The sequence below is a fragment of the Nothobranchius furzeri genome, chromosome 13, assembly GCF_043380555.1.
Source record: "Nothobranchius furzeri strain GRZ-AD chromosome 13, NfurGRZ-RIMD1, whole genome shotgun sequence".
NCBI classification, from domain to species: Eukaryota; Metazoa; Chordata; class Actinopteri; order Cyprinodontiformes; family Nothobranchiidae; genus Nothobranchius; species Nothobranchius furzeri.
In genome coordinates this window covers 29,256,336-29,272,999 of record NC_091753.1, presented here as the reverse complement: position 1 = coordinate 29,272,999, position 16,664 = coordinate 29,256,336, and the positions used below count along the sequence as shown (strand labels likewise).

General features: G+C 42.2%; 2 protein-coding genes across 2 annotated transcripts in view; both read right to left on the bottom strand.

Moving 5' to 3' along the window:
- Positions 1–2,784: 2,784 nt before the first annotated feature.
- On the bottom strand, positions 2,785–11,890 carry vmn2r1 (vomeronasal 2, receptor 1). Its single transcript, XM_054742795.2, has 14 exons — positions 11,677–11,890; positions 11,246–11,537; positions 10,930–11,172; positions 10,404–10,595; positions 10,179–10,304; positions 9,910–10,082; positions 9,720–9,840; positions 9,420–9,647; positions 9,210–9,333; positions 5,935–6,095; positions 5,596–5,791; positions 5,272–5,504; positions 4,413–4,612; positions 2,785–3,905 (listed from the first exon to the last, which is right to left on the bottom strand). Exons 1-14 carry the CDS (start codon positions 11,751–11,753, stop codon positions 3,602–3,604), a joined length of 2,670 nt encoding a protein of 889 aa, XP_054598770.1. The 5' UTR covers positions 11,754–11,890; the 3' UTR covers positions 2,785–3,601.
- A 3,946-nt stretch (positions 11,891–15,836) lies between these two features.
- gmps (guanine monophosphate synthase) overlaps positions 15,837–16,664 on the bottom strand; it is a 12,672-nt gene continuing 11,844 nt past the window's right edge. Inside the window, exons 15-16 of the mRNA XM_015951827.3 lie at positions 16,324–16,496; positions 15,837–16,170 (exon numbers count right to left, since the gene is read on the bottom strand). Of these exons, the coding sequence (XP_015807313.1) occupies positions 16,069–16,170; positions 16,324–16,496 (275 nt within the window). The 3' untranslated portion in view covers positions 15,837–16,068. The remainder of the gene's footprint in view (positions 16,171–16,323; positions 16,497–16,664) is intronic.

Genomic DNA, 16,664 nt, shown 5'->3' with positions numbered 1-16,664 from the left:
TTTTTCATTTAAGCTGCAGTTTTACAGACTTTAATAAACATAAACACAAATACAAACTAGACACTGAAAGCTGAGGTTGTTCTGAAAAAAGGAGCAGAGTTACAAACATTTTACACTTTTATTACAATTTTAAAGCCATAAAACAAAAAAAAACTTGTTATATTTATGGTCATAAGAGGGTTAAACGTGATAAATTTTCTGCCTACAACAGAGATGGTAAAAGTGAATGTGAGCATAATTATATACGTTTTATTACTTTATTATGTATTTTTTGTTATTGATTATTACTCCATAGAGTTCAGATGAAGGCAGCTGGAATTCTTTGGTTTCTTTAAAACATTTCACTTCTCCTCTGAGGAGCTTTGTCAGTTCTAACTGGAATATGGGAGAGTCAAGCTCATAAGCTGTAGCTGTCTGTTGTTATTTAAAGAGCAGAAACTACTCTGAGTACCCCGCCTCTCCATCTCCTGATGAGTCGTTAGCCTCTTTTGATGGTGAGTCATCATGTTGATTAGATGCAGGAAGGTGTGACCTAGACTGAAACTGAATGAGATTCAAAAAAAAGTTCTAATCTTTTAAACAACGCTGTTGGTCCTCTTGGTCCTTGTTCTGGTTTTCTAAAACCCGGTGTTAAAAACCGTGGTGTGTTTTTAGATGGTTCTTTTAATCTTTACAGACAGGTGAGTGCAGTGGTCCAATAAGGTTTTTATCATTTAAGGCAGATAGCAAAGGTGAAGCCATACCTTCCTGCTAATGTCCTCGAACATGTCATCCACCTGTTCGTGTCCTGCTGATTGGACTACTGCAACTCCCTGTATTCTGGCCTGGACCAGTCCTTCCCACACCGACTTCAGCTGGTCCAAAATGCAGCGGCTCGCTTGCTGACTGGAACCAGCAAGTGGGATCACATAACCCCGGTTCTGGCCTCTCTCCATTGGCTTCCTGTCTCTTACAGGATCCGTTTCAAATTTTTACTTTTTGTTTTTAAATCCCTTCATGGCCTGGCCCCAGTTTACATCTCTGAGCTGCTGTCCGCTTACGTCCCTGCCTCAAGCTCTTTTAACAGTTCCAAAAACCCACCACAAAACTCGCGGCGACAGAGTGTTCTCTGTGGTTGGTCCCAAACTGTGAAACAAGCTACCTCTCAACATCAGGACCACACAGAATCCAGAGCATTTTAAATCCCTTCTTAAGATGCAATTTTTTGATTTGGCTTTTAATGCAGGCTGACTTGAGCATCTTAATAGTTTTTAACAGTTTTTATCACAGATTGTGACTGTTGTGTGCTCATCTTATTTTAGGTTTTTATTGTTGATTTGTTGTGTCTTGATTTGTTTTACCTTGTACAGCGCTTTGGTGTAGCTTTGCTGCTGTAAATGTGCTCTGTAAGTAAAATTGACCTTGACCTTGACCAAAGCTGCATTATTGGTACTGGAAAGGTGAAATCTAAGCCCCGCCCCTATTTAAAGTGGGCTTTTCACATTTTGACATAGATAGCTTCTTACTCCTCTCTCAAATCATCTTATCTTCTCTGTCCAGAATGTGGACTTTGTCATCTTCGAAGGTGTGTCCCTTGTCCTTCAGGTGAAGGTGGACTGCAGAGTTCTGATCTGAAGAGGTGGCTCTCCTGTGTTGTGTTATGTTCTTGTGTACTTGTTGTTTAGTTTCTCTAATGTAAACATCTGGGCAGTGCTCCAACACTGGACTGCATAAACGACCCCACTGAGCTTCTGTTTGGGTGTTTAGTCTTCTGGATGGGCCAGGTTCTGTCTGAGGGTGTTGTTGGGTTTAAAGTTTACCGGGATGTTGTGGTTGGAGAAGATTCTTCTAAGTTTCTCTGAGACTCCTGCCACGTATGTGATGATGGTGCCTTTGTGTAAAGGGTGTTGTTGTTAGGTTGGTAGCAGAGCTCTCATGTTTAGTGTTCAGTTCAGTGAGATCATGGAATGGGATCAAGAATTTTCTACTGACAGGAAAAAGATCTCAGCTAACATAGCTGTAGATCACATGGATAAGTCTCTGTGGTTGCATTTATTTTACATTTATTTTACTACCTCTTACTAGAGCTGTCTTTAGAAAGCACAAAATGTCTTTGGTTGTACACCTGTGCAGTAGCAATAAAGTATCTTGATTTCTGTTACATGTACTTCCTGAATGAGTGACCTTTTCAGGCTAAAATAACAAAATGACAAATACAGACAGAAGGATGACTTATTTCTTCTTTTATAATGTGTTGCATCACCACCTGATATCAGAACAGGACTCAGTATTGGAAGATAATCAAAAATCAAACAACTTGGACTCGGATCAGGGGCAGAAATGTGGTTGTAACATCTCTAGGTATAAGTCAGCTTTATAAACTAAAACTATTATTCATGAACTAACATTAACACTAATGACACTAATTTATATATTTTTATTATGTTGTTTGAACCCAAGGGTCTCATTATCTGAATTTTCTAACTTATTGGATTGCTCTATAAATGCCCCTTTTTTTTACTTTGAGCACCCGCCCCATCAAAGGTCTCTGCACGGCCCTGCTGAAGAGGATCGCAGACAGGAGCAAGGTGGAAAAGAGGAGGTTAGTGGAGAAAAGTTTGAAAAAGTGGCCGATGACCACGGCAAAGCCAAGCACAGGCGCCATCTTGTTACCGACTGGAAGGAGGAGGACTTGGTTATAAAAAGGCAGTGAGTATTAGTGTTAGTTGTTGGTGTTGGTGACAAGACATGCTGCAATGAAGCCACCTCAACCTGATTTATATGTTTGCCTCTCCTTCAAACCACGTGCCGCCGCCGGTCAAAACTGACAATATGCCATATCTTTATCCATCCAAATAAAGTATTGGGATTGGTACTTTCATAAAAAACCATACCTAGTCCTATACGTGTCTGCTCCCCTCTGGTGGTGGTTTGATCTTTAGTTAGCCAGGTCCACTGAGCGGGCGACCATCGAAGAATTAAACCAAACATATCCAAGATTGATTTACTCAAAATAATGCTGCAAATACTTCTAGTAACAAATCTTCTATACAAAACAGAGGAAAAAATATTTGTTGCTTTGGGATCAAAAGCATGTCAAAACATACAAAGCATAAAAATTACATTAAGGCATTTTTCACCAATAATTACAAGATTATGTATTATGAAGATTTTAAGAATATGAGGCAAAACAATGATGCAAATTCTAGAAAGAAATGAGCAACAATGATGCAAATTTAAAGTCTGGGCTTTGAAAAGGAAACAATATGAAGCAAAAGCATTAGTGGCTAAATCTTACAGGGAAATTCTTGTTGCTGGATTTGAAAACATCACAGCAAACAAGATATGTAAAAATGATGGATTTCTATAAAACAATAACTGATTACAGTATTTAGCTTTGTACAAAGACATTAACCTTGTTCCTGATCGTTTTTATTTGTTGCTAAGGCAGCGGTTTCACTGATCCTGTGCTTTTAAATCCTCCCTAAAGCAGCTCATATAAATAAAAATTTCCTTTTGCACTACAGATTTTTTTCTGTATTTGTAATTTTTTAACACACAATAACAGAAATAAAACCAGTGTGTCTTCTTTCTGTTTTCATCATTTTTATGCGGATGGATTTTAGTCAATAGCTGTTGTAACCTCAGTAGCAGCTGTGGCGAGAGAGGCAGAAGTCCCGGTAGAGGTGCCATCACGAGGTTTAGGACGAGGCTTCATCAGCTCCTCTTTGTTGCGTTCAGGCTTGATCAGAAGGACGTAGCATTTGGGGAGGAAGATGCAGGCCAGCAGGCCAAAGCTGGAAGCTAGGATAGCAAAAATCTGGACTGCAACCATGAACTTTCCACGTGTGCTGAGGTAAGCCGGGACAAAGGAGATCCACACAATGAAGAAGACCAGCATGCCGAAGGTCATACACTTCGCCTCACTGGAGGATAAAAATAAAAACACAAAGGCAGATATATGTAAAGCTCTGCAGATTATAGGGATTTTTGTAAAAGTTAGATGGCTTCCTGAATGGCCTGTGTTTGGAGGAGAGTGTACATCCAGCAGGGCTGATGAGCTAACAGCGCAGCAAAGCTCGTAGTGCTGTCTTCAAAAATCTGGCTGGGATTTCTTTATATTTATGCCAAAGTAACTGTGGTGTCAAACAGAGAATGTGAAGGCTTTTGAAGTAATGTTTACATGAACCGATGCTTTAGGAGGACAGCGTTATACTTGGTCTTTGCTACATTCAGACAAGCTATTAACTCATTAGCCTTGTAGGAAGAAATCTCTTATTCTCTGAACTGAGGCCGTTTAGGTAGTTGTATAATGTAGATAAAACTGTAATTATTCACACTTTAATTAAAAAAACACTTCAGAATGGCTAAAAGATTCTGTAAAAACAAAAATTATTAAAACAGACAAAAGCCTCCTACTAATCATCAGCTACCTGAAGTGGTCTTCCAGTTTGCGTGCTATGAAGGCAAAGATAAAGGCGATCAGAGCCAGCAGGATGTCATAAGCGAAGATGCAACAGATGAAGACAATGGAGCCTTCATCACACTCCAGAATAATCTTCACATTCTGGGCAGCAGTGTTTTTAACGGGATGTGGAGGGAGGATGATGAGCCACACTGTGCATGCTATAGCCTGGAGAGAAAATGACATTTCATGATTAGGTTTGTAAGTCTGCAAGTGTCGGCGTGTCTTTTTGGATCTTAGTTTAATGGTAGCAAAAAAGTGTATAGCTATGGCATGGAAATAGCTCCATAGGCCCACTGTGAAGGATTGGATGAAACAGATGTTACAGGTGATGCCGCTGGAACGGATTACCTATATCTTAAAGGCCAAGCAACATTTATTTGACGAAATATGGACAACCTTTACTAACATATATTAAGAGGATGGACTTAAAAATCTGAGGACTTATAAAGTGGGAGAGTAGGAAAATAACCGGTCTTCTGGCCAGCATTTAGACTGGAATGGGAGGAGCAAAAGTAAGGTGTAATTCAGGGACTTCTTACTCAAAGTTTTGTTAAATGTGTCTATGTGAATATTGCCTTCAATACTATATATGCACTTACGTTGGAGAGGATCGCCAGAAGCACAACCAAAATTGTTAAATTGTTCTGTTGTTCCATTAAGATTTTATACAGAATGTACTTTCAGTATACAACATAATATACTGTGTGAAGGGTGTACAGTGAACTGAAAATGCAATAAAATATACTTTTTGAAAAGGTTTGTAAGGCTTGGTGCCCAGGTTGGGATGTGTGTGTGCAGCTCTTTTCTTAAGGAGTTTCATTTACCTGTATTAATGTTAACGCTGCAGTTATTGCCCTCTGGTGGCCAAAGGTGAGACTGTCAACTTCGGGTTTATCAGAAACACTGGACTCAGCATTAGGGCTGGTAAAAATCACATCGGGACTTCCACTGTTCGCTGCTGCCTCAGCTGCAGCTTTGGCAGCTTTGGCGGCTGCCTTGGCTCTGGCTCTGGCTTTTTTCAAGAATTGAGCTCTCAGCATCAGCACCGCTGCCTTACCTGAAGCAGAGGACATCAAACTTTAGATGAGTCTATGAATTCTGTAATTTGGTTGAATCTTAATAAGTAAAGACTTCTGGTCCTTACTAACCCATGATGGAGGACAGACAGAGAGCAAAACCCAGAGCTAAGGCCACTTGGCTCGTCATGCAGCTCCAGTGCTTTGGCTCTCCCAGGAAGACGATAGAGCAAAGGAAGGTCACCACCAGGGAGAAGAGCAACGAGAAACTCAGCAGGACATCATTAGCCTTTACCAGGGGTGTGCCAATGTTCATAACAAACACGATCTGAAAGATCCAAAAGAGAAAGAAACCATCAGAAAATGTGTAGTTTTACTCTGATCAGGAGATCTACAAATGTGTGTAGATGTGTGGGATGTTGTTGTTGATGTTGTGTGATGATGTTGTTGATGATGTTGTGTGATTCTCACCCCAACAGCAATGGTGACTAAAGCTCCAAAGGCTGAGATGGCAATCAGGGTGATTCCCAACGGCTCTCCAAAGGCCAGGAACTCAATGATTTTTGGTACACATGCATTGTGAGCACTATTAGACCAATCGTCTCCAGTGCACAGGATGCATTCACGAGCATCTGTCAAAATGAGAAAAGACAAATTTTAAAAGTTTAAATGGCTGATGGCTTAATTTCAGAGCATTCTTCATATCACTCATCAGTTTTATAAATCAGCAAGTCTTAAACGGGACGAATGATTCAAAACTCCCTTTTTGCATCCCTTTGTACTGCCATGTTAGTATCTACTGCCTCTATAAACACTCCAAACACAAATAAAAATGTCCATCTATTTTCTTTCAGTGTTACAAACACAAATCTCTACACTTCCCCCCAGTCAAAGAAAACCGTCAGAGAACTGTGCAGCTCTAATTCATGTTCAATGTCCATGTTTCAGCTAAAGTTGTCAGAAATCTTTCGATGTGTGCTAACCTCTTGGAAGCGGACCGCTTTGAGAACATCAAATGCACATTAGTACCTGTGTCAAGTCAACAGATGAGGGAGATGCAAGTACTTTGAAATAATGGCTGTTTCTATCATCGTTAGACATGAGCTAGCTTGGCTCCGGAGCTGTTTGTCCTGTAAACAGTGTGGTTCTGAGATTTACATGCCTTTAAATTAAAATGGCACTTCTTTATCTTGTTCTTTTTCATTTGTGAAAAATGCCCAGCCAGTTAGGGGATGGGTGGGCGTGGCCAGAAGAAGCTTCAGCTTGTTTTTTTAAATCCAGCAGTATTATTACCCCTTGCAGTCCGGTTTCAGAAGTGGCCATGGGTGTGTCTCTGCAACACTTAAAGTGCTAAATGACATCATATGTGTCATTGACAACGAGGAATAGTGTGTGGCTGTGTTTGTTGACTTGGCCAAAGCCTTTGACTCTGTGGATCATAACGTCTTACTTAGAAGACTCAAACAAAGAGGACTTTCTCAGGCATCCATGGCATGGTTTGGAAGTTATATCTTAGGCTGTACACAAACAGTGAGGACAGAGGGTTAGCAATCTGTCCCTCTACCTCTATGTATGGGCGTTCCTCAGGGGTCGATACTGGGCCCAACCTTATTCAAAATCATTGTTCATGCTGTTGACAGTTCTCATATACATTTATATGCGGACGACACCATTTTATATGCATGCAGTTCACCCTTGAATGCTGCTTTGTCCTAGCCTAGTGAACTAGACCAAATTCTTGCTTTGCAAAGTTTGGTCTAGGATTGCTCCATTGGAACCTCCGCAGCTCCTACCAGGACTCTGGCTAGCCAATCACAGCTCTCTAGAGGGGTTTCAAACACATAAAGAGCTGTGATTGGTCCATAATGGTGGGCCAATCATAGTGCTCTATCTGCTTGGTGAACAAATCACAGAGTTTTTTCCACTTTGTGGGCCAATCAGGGCACTCTATATGCCTGGTGGGTGGGATGATGCAACAGAGTGAAACAAGAGTATGTCACATTCATTGTCCAGTGGAATGCGGAGATCATTTGAAAGACAACGGTAGAACCCGCCCCACAACCAAGAGGATGGAGCGTGGCCAAACTAAATAATACATTGATTTAGTCTGGCTTGCCAGGCTAGCTTTGTCCTCCTGCAGCACAACTTTAATTGTCTTCAACATGACTTCTCCAACCTTCATCTTCATTTAAACACAAGTAAAACAAAGTTCATGATCTTCAGGCGTAATTTACCCCAATCAACTTTCCACCCTAGCATTGTTTCCCTCGGTGGTACAGAACTACAACTTGTCAGTTCCTATAAGTGTTTGGATATCTGGCTTGACAGCACACTTTCATATGACATTTACATTAATTCATTACTTTCTAAAGTCAAGTCAAGAATTGGGTTTCTATACCGCAACAGGTCATCCTTTATTCAGTCTGCAAAGCAAGCTTGGTCAAAATGACAATCCTTCCCATCTTAGATTACGGTGACATCATTTATAGGACTGCTGCCAAAAAACGTCTTCATACACTCAATGTCATTTATCACTTAGCCATCTGTTTTGTCGCTGGTGCCGCTTTCACTACTCATCATTGTGATCTGTACTCACTCGTTAACTGGCCATCACTCCATCCCCACAGGTTGTTACATTGGTATCAGTTTGTATACAGATCACAACATGCCCTATAGGTTATAAATTGTAAGTCGCTTTGGATAAAAGCGTCTGCCAAATAAATAAACATAAACATAAACATATACTAAACAATCATCAGTAAATACCGTTATATCTTTGCTCATCACTTCCATCAATCAGCACAATTTACATTCCAGTAACTTGAGCTCTATGGTTATTCCCAAAGCTCGCACATCCTTTGGCCACTCCTCATTCCAGTTTGCTGCTTCCAACGACTGGAATGAGCTGCAAAAATCTCACTTCCTACATTCTATCATCTACCTTCAATAGTTCATTGCAATCAACAGTTTCTGATTAATGTGTCTGCTTTTGATTACTTAGACTGTTTAAAGTCAATTTTGATTGCTTGTATATATTGTAAATGAGAACAGTCCTTTGGCCTTTTGTTTAATTGTTTTATCTTATTTTTGTCTTGCATATTTATTTTTAATCTTGCCTGTTTTTCTTTGATGTAAAGCTCACTATGTGTCTGCTGCTGCTGCCTCTTGGCCAGATCGTCGTCGTAAATGAGAATGAGTTCTCAATCGACTCATCTGGATAAATAAAGGTTAAATAAAAAATAAATTAATTAAAGTGACAGAGCCCTGAAACGGTTCATTCTGGAAGGTACTGAAAATAATAACAATTAAACTGCTGAAATTGCGTTATGTGAGATTGAATTTGTGCTAAAACCCTTGTGAGCATGTTAGACAAGGATCAGTTATCCCTTTTTAAAAAATCATAATATGTTCCTTCTAATTCTATAAACTGAGATATTTTAGGAAGTTTTCTACAACCGGTTAGATAGTAATTATTCATGACCTCTACAAGCAAAGGCCAAAAGTCCCAGAACTTAAAGACAAACCAATTAAAATGCTTACACACAGCTTCTGTGGTTAAACTCTGAAAACGTAATGCCTGATTGTTCTCAGCTGACCTGATAAAGTTTGGCATGTTTTTCAGAGTTTGGTTTTAAATCGTGAAAGCACAATGCTCTTCCTTCAGGACAGTGTCAATTTAAACCAGCAGCAGCTATCCAGGCTCCGTTAGCAGATTTTATTAAAGGAAATAATATTCATATACTGACTAGTTGTGTTGCTGATCTCTCCATCTGCACACGGGATGCAGTCAAAACAGCAGACCGGCTCCCCCTGCCGGATCCCCTTCCTGGTGCCAGGCTGACAGTTTTCACTGCACACTGACCGAGGAGGCTTGGAGACACAAATTAGAAAACTGTAGTACCAGGGATGTGACAGAACATGTGCTAAGCTCTTGTCCCAATCAAGGTGCAACTGACCTCCAAAACGTCATTGTTCCAAATGATGGAGCCGTTCCTGATGTGAAGTTTGTCCTCTGGAGCTGCAGATCCGTTGTAGTGTCCCACGGAGACATAGTGCATCTCACCGTTACTACTGAACTGCCAGTTGATGATGTCGTAGAAGCCTTTTATGTCCCCATCTTCAAAGTAGATCTCCTCCTCCGTGTTTGGCACCTTGTAACGCACATTCTTCACGTAGTACATCAACTGGGAAAGACAGAGATTGAATGAACTACAAGCAGTTTCACACATACATGAGAAAACGTGTGATGTATCAACCTGCCACGGCTCAAAGTTAGAGATGTTGGCACAGCTGTTCCCAACGAAGGGACCACTTCCTGGTTCGCAGTGCTCCAGATTGTGCAAGGCGTGGGCCACGGCATACACAGCCTTGTATACACTTCAGAGGAACGACAGTTCAATAACTGCTGCAGGCACAGTGACAAATATATGGAAGCTAGCAACTGACCTGTAAGTGATTCGTAGCTGTGAAACATCAGAGTAGGTGTTATTGAGCTGCGCCACGGACTCCTTCCCACTACACAGGCCATCTGGTACACCCCTCTTTGCTCTGGAGGACGAGCTGTTCGTGTTCTTGGCCATACTCAGTGCTGTGTTGTAGTCTAAAGTGCAGTTAAACAACTAGAACACAGAATTAAGATCACAAAATTTGTATTTTTCTGGATAGTGTGATTTGTTTTGATCGTGCAAGTGAGTGTGGACAAAAGATAAACGCACTGTTCCCCAGAACTCTTCAGTGAGCTTGTCAGCATAGGGATCCAAATTTAGCAGATATTGCCGAAGACCGGAGATGTCAGCCCTCTTCACTCCAAAACCCAAGGTGCCAGCCAGCATCGAGTTCATCTGGGTGAAAACACGATTGTCATCATTTATAGGCATAATTGGTGTGTAGAACCTGGAAGAGCTGATTGGTGTTTTGCCATCAGCTGGTTAAGCCCTCACCCCAGGCTGATTGATGAGAGCAGAGGTGACCCAGGCCTCGCTGGCAATCCAGGTGCGGTTGGTCACATTGTTCCGGAGCAGCTCAGGGATGAGAGGACTAAAGTCCACGTCTGATGAGAAGACCACAATGATCTTGGCTGTGGACTCAGCTACGGTTTTAGAAATCCTTTGGATGGCCTCTGGGTTGTTCACCTAAATGAAAAACACACAGATACGTTCATGACATAGTAAATGGCTTGTATTTGTGCTGTGCCTTCAAATTGCTTCACACTGCATCCAGTCCTTCACCCACACACACACATTCACACACTGGCGGACGGCGATGAGCTACAACGTGGCCACAGCTATCCTGGGGCGCACTGGCAGAAGCGAGGCTACTGAACACTGGCACCACCAGTCCCGACCACATCCAGCAGGCAGTGTGGGTCAAGTGTCTTGCTCAAGGACGCCACGACTGCCATCACTGTCCTCACACCAGCTTAGGTAGTTTAGTGCATTTCTCCTGACCTGGGTGAAAATAGCTTACTTTTGGCAGGGTCTCAGAGAAGGAGATGCAGACACCAGCTTCCTCCACCTTCTCCTTAAAGTCTTTGATGCCGTATTTGCCGTAGTCGTCATCGGCAGCTATGATGCCCACCCAAGTCCATCCGAAATGTAGCACCATCTGAGCCATGGCTGCAGACTGGTGCACGTCGTTAGGGATGGTTCGTAGGAAGGTGGGGAACTGGAACTTGTTATTCAGGGCAGAACATGTTGATGAATAGCTGACCTGAAGATGAGAGGTAAAATTATCATCTTTTCATGGATTTCTCTCATTGTCTACCTTTCTTGAAGTGGCTGACCTGTGGAAAATGGTAGAGCCCCAGAATTCTGGCTGTGGCGATGGACAGATCCGAACCTCCAGCTCCGACTAGAGCAGCAAGAGGTGGCCCGTTGCCACAGCGATAGTTGGGTACTGCTTCATCTTGACCCGTCAGGTAAGTCAGTGTTCCCTCCACGGCCTTGGAGATGGTGAAGCAGGAGTCATAGATGACATAGCCCAGGTCGGTGTTGGGCAGCAGGTCTGTTCTCTTGTTGATTTCATTGATGGCAAACAGCATTGTCTGTGTCCAGCGGAAGGTTCGGAAATTAAATCTGGAGAATCATGAGATAGCGATGAAGAAAATGAACCAATAGATCTAAAGATGTGTAATCATTTATGGGGATAGCCCCTCAAGATGATCTGTTTAAATGCAATTGAACAATTTGTGGTATTCTAAATGGTTTTACTCACCCATCACAAGGCGATGAGACTGGTAGACTTGAAGTATTCCCTTTATTAGAAGCAATGCGCTTGTGAACAGGAAACATCCCTCCAATAACCACCTTTTTCTTCTCTACATTCTTGTAGCCGTTCAGGTTGAACGTGGCCTTCAGCTTGCAGGTGGACACTCCGGAGACGTGTCGGTAAATGCAGAGAAAGCAACACAGTCCAAGCAGAAACCCTCTCATTTCCATGCGTTGTCAGTACTGAGAGCAGTCGGGAGCGCTCCACTCTGCAGAAGACCGAGAACAAGGCAGCGGTGTGTGACAGGTGTCTCATCGGCTCTCAGGGGGGAAGAGCTGCAAAGGTAACCTAACAGACTCAGCGGAGCAAGAGCAAAGAGGAGGAAGCCAGGCTGCAATAAGCAGCTGCACTTATTAATCTGTATTTATTGGAAAACAGAATAAGGACTTTTGTGTTTTTAACAAATACTTTGAAATCAAAAGACCTCACCCACAATAATTCAGCTTCCTTTTAATGACCACAAACAGGACTCTGGTCATCAAAAGTGCTCAAACACATCGGCACAACTTTCTTAGAAACTGTCCAAGAAGAAACAATCTGGGAGGCTTTGATTTCTTCTTCTTTCTTCCAGTAAAAAGGATTTATCATGATTCTGTGCCGACGATAAACCGCCACAGGCCACCAGTTAATTGTCAGATGTGGCAACCTTTAATCAATATTACATTTCAGCAACAGTTCTAAAACGGTTCCCCGGCCGGCGTCCCGGGAGTGTTGTTCAGCAGAGTGAAACCAGTCCATACTTGTCTTTCAGTCCAGGGAGAGTCGGCCACACCTGAACCTCCAGCACACACACTTGCAGGGCTGTATTACATTGTTAATTTCTGTAAACAATATGGCGATGCACAGTACTTGTCATAATTATGGCATTACATTAGAAAACTAGAAGTTCCTGAGCTAAATTTTAAGAAGAAGAAACAATATTTTATACAGTGAAGAACAAGAATAAAATTTTAAAATATTTTAAAATTATTTTACAACATACCATAAAGATGGGAGAAGTAGAAATTGTGATTAAAATGTGAGTAAAGGGAAAGAGAAAATTAATAAGAAAAAGGAAATCAGTGGATCCCAGGACAGGTGGAATAGGTAGAAAGATCGGAATAAGGAGAGGATGGTGATGAAGGTCACCAAAGCCAGCTTCAGCAGGTGAGTCTTCAGCTGCTTTTTAAAGGAGACCACTGAGTCCACTGATCTCAGGCTCAGGGGGAGAGAGTTCCAGAGTCTGGGGGCCACAGCAGCAAATGATCTGTCACCTTTGATCTTTAGCCTGGTGCTGCACAACCAGTAGGCTTTGATCACTGGACCTCAGGGACCTGCTGGGGGTGTAGGGACTAAGAAGATCACCAATGTAAGATGGTGCTTGTCCATGTAAGGCCCTATAGACCAGAACCAGGATCTTGAAATGAACCCTGAAGTTGACTGGCAGCCAATGAAGCTGGAGGAGAAGCGGGGTGATGTGGGTGTGTTTGGAGGACTTGGTCAGAAGCTGAGCACAGGCATTCTGAACCACCTGTAGACGGTTCAGGGAGGTTCTGCTCAGACACGTGAAAAGAGAGTTACAGTAGTCTAAGTGTGAGGAGATGAAGGTGTGGAGAACTGTCTCAAGTTCAGAGCGAGACAGAATGGGACTCATCTTAGAAATGTTCCTGAGATGGAAGAAGGACGAGCGAACAAGAGAACTGACATGAGAATCCAGGGTGAGAGCTGGGTCAAAGGTCACACCAACATTCCTGACAAGAGGGTTTGGTGTGAGAAGCAAGCTGACCAAGAGAGTCTCTGACTTTGGGAACCAGCTTGTCTGGGGCACAGATAAAAAACAAAAGGTGACTGCACACATTTATGTCTCATCAGTTCAACAGTTTCCTAAAAGTGTTGAACATCCAACATGTGAGATGGGCCTTTGGTGTTTTAAACAGATATTTTGGTCTTGAAACTCAACCATGGATGCCATTTTTTCCAGGCTTTTTTTTCACATGACCTCTAAACCTAATCATAATTAGGTGAGGCAGACTGTAAAAATGCCATCTTTATTTCGGCTAAACATGGGTGAGAAAGGTCTGCATTACCATTCGGTTTATGAAATCCTTGGCTAAAACATAAAAAAGGCCCAAAACTGAGCCTTGAGGTACCTCACATTCAAGGTTTACAAATACTTCCCTAAATGGAGAAAACAATCTTTATCTGTAAAATTCTGACTGGAACCATTTAAAAACAACATGTTACACATCACCGGTCAGATTTTAAAACCAAAATCAATTGTCTAGAAAAAATGTACGCCTCCAAATGATTTCAAAACTTTTTTGCAGATAAAAAGGAGCTTAGAATCAGAACTAAAGGATCTTCATAGCTTATTGACCAGGCCTGTTAGCCTGGCAAGCCAGACTAAATAAATGTATTATTTAAATACTAGACCAAATTCTTGCTTTGCCTGTGGCTCCAGACATTAAACGCTGTTATAACTGCAGTATAAGCATTTGCAGTCTGAATTACTATAAATAAATAAGGACAATAAAAGTTTCAACATTGAGATCTTTATTAAAGCTCAGTTTTCCATTGTACAAATGTCATTGTTGAAACTGCATGCAGTGGCTTGGTTTGAGGCACGTTACTAAGAAAAATGACAGTTGCTGAACAAACTTAAAGAACAAAAGTCTTGCATAACTTAATCTTATTGGGATTTCAAATAAATGTCCACTGTTAGCTGTTCTAATGAAACGTCTGTAAAATAGACAAAAACACACACCTTAAGAAAAGCATAAGGAGGAACCCAAACAGCAATTAATGTAGGAAAAGCATTCCTTCGATGTTGGGGGCATTTTGGCCGCTGAAACATAAAACGATAAAACCGATGAGAGGCACGGGAACAAATGGAGGCATGAGAACCACCGAGTAAAACATCTGTGATAGGGTACAACACACTTTTAATACTCCGTTAACCCTCCCACTGTCCTAATGGGTGTGACCCCGTGAGGAAAGTTGACCATTGAGCAGGCTTGATGGTTTATCCCTTGGGTCCATGTGGCAGGGGTGAGGAGTGAGCACCACCTCACCCCTGCCATGTGGACCTCAAGGGATAAACCATCAATCCTCTGGCCAACTTTCCTCACGAGGTCACCCAAAAAGACAGTGGGAGGGTTAAACCTGAGGCTTAAATGACACGACTGAAGAGGAGAGACTGAACGTTGTGGGAGGACACAACAGATATAAATATAAAAGCAGCAATGCCTTGTGGAGACACAGTGAGCAGATGCTGGGAGATGGCAAGACTTCTAACCCGATAATATGGAAAGTAGTCAAGGTGGAGTTTTAAATCGATGTAGCACCAAGGCTTTATGGGTGAGAGAACGTGCAAAGGCGTGCCCCTGCACGAATCAAGAGCAGCTAAAAATCATGGCGTGACGACAAATGTTTCAAAACTCTTGAGTTCGATACTAGTCCTCTGGTCTTTAGATTCTTCAGTAAAAAAGCACACGTATTGCAGCATGAGGAGAACTGCGTTATGAGCTCCTCTCTGGACACACTAGAGTCTAGGTTAATGTCCCACCAAAAGAAAAAGGAAACACTGAACAGGCATATACAAAGTTGTATTGGCCTCCATCACAACTCACATCCACTAATAAGTTCTGGAGAAGATCGTCTGCAACGTTAGAAATCAACACAGCATTTTGGCAAAAGATTATAACACAAAAAAGGTTTGATTGGTCACAATGGTTGTGAGTTTCAACAACCTCAGTCGGAGCAGTCTGCAGGCAGAGTGAGATCAACAGGATATTCTGGCCTACAACAACAAAAACAAAAACATCTGACAGAAAAAGCAACTGCTAAAGGCTCAAACTTCCCCCTACCGACTACTCAACTTTTATGACATTATTATTTGCTTGTCTTCATGTTTAACTCATCCTATAATTCAACTTGAGGCACAACATCACTTAAATCTCACAGCTTCTCGCTGTTGGCTTTTAATGAGTGATCTCACAAAAGGAAGCAGCAAATTGAACTTTACATAACAGCGAGGAAATACATCGTAGTACGTGAATCAAAAGTGACAATATATTATCAATAACCAACGTTAATCAGTCCCTATCGCCAGAAATATTAAGACTCGGTGGGAGTGGTGGGGGGGCAGCAGAGAGCAGCGGCGCTTCGGTCACAGTACGGTCTGCCTTCCGTGGGAATGTCGAAGATAAGGGGAGGAAAGGGAGAGAGATGGGACAGGAGAAGGGGGGGACGTGGCTGACACGGGGAGGAAGGGCAGAAAAGGAGAGCAGTTCACCATTCCCCTTATATCTGCTGAGAGTGTGTACTGTGTGTGAGAGTACATCCTAGTGATATGAAGTTCTATTCCCACTCTGTGGTGCCGGGTGGTTTGGAGGTCAGGTCATACATCACTCTGGAGATGCCAGGGATTTTCTTGATCTCATTTACCATTTTTAGCACCACCTAGTGGAAGAAATAAAAACACCTCTTATAAGACTGAAGGAACTAGAAAGGTTGAGGAAAAACTGTGAAACATCCCTTTAATAGTAAATAGAAGAACTTGACTGAATGTGGTAAAATGCTAGAGGCAGCTGCAGACTTGTGATGGGGGTTTACCTCCTCTGGGATGTGGTTTCCAGGCATGGCAGCAATGCCTGTCATGAAGTCACTGGTGATAAAGGTCCGCACCACAACGGAGCGCCGACATGAGGGCTGCTTCTGCAGAGGGTCGCGGTCGAAGTGGAGAGGGATGAGGATGACCGGCATCTGACTGATCTTACTGGAAAACCCTGAGAATGAGGACAATAAGAATTAAAGTATGATCTACTGCTAATAAGTTGACAATAACAATAACCGTCTTGTTTTTTTAAAACATATATTATATCGGTGGATTACCGTGGCTGCGGTGTAGGGCGTGGTGACCCTTACCAGCCACCATATAATCTGCTGAAGTTGCC

Excerpts from the sequence above, each read along its gene's own strand:
- vmn2r1 (XM_054742795.2), bottom strand. The coding sequence starts at position 11,753 with ATGTTTCCTGTTCACAAGCGCATTGCTTCTAATAAAGGGAATACTTCA. Across the intron at positions 9,841-9,909 it reads CAGCTACGAATCACTTACAG|TGTATACAAGGCTGTGTATG; the intron begins GTCAGTTGCTAG and ends GTTCCTCTGAAG. Across the intron at positions 5,505-5,595 it reads CTGTCTGTCCTCCATCATGG|GTAAGGCAGCGGTGCTGATG; the intron begins GTTAGTAAGGAC and ends CCTCTGCTTCAG.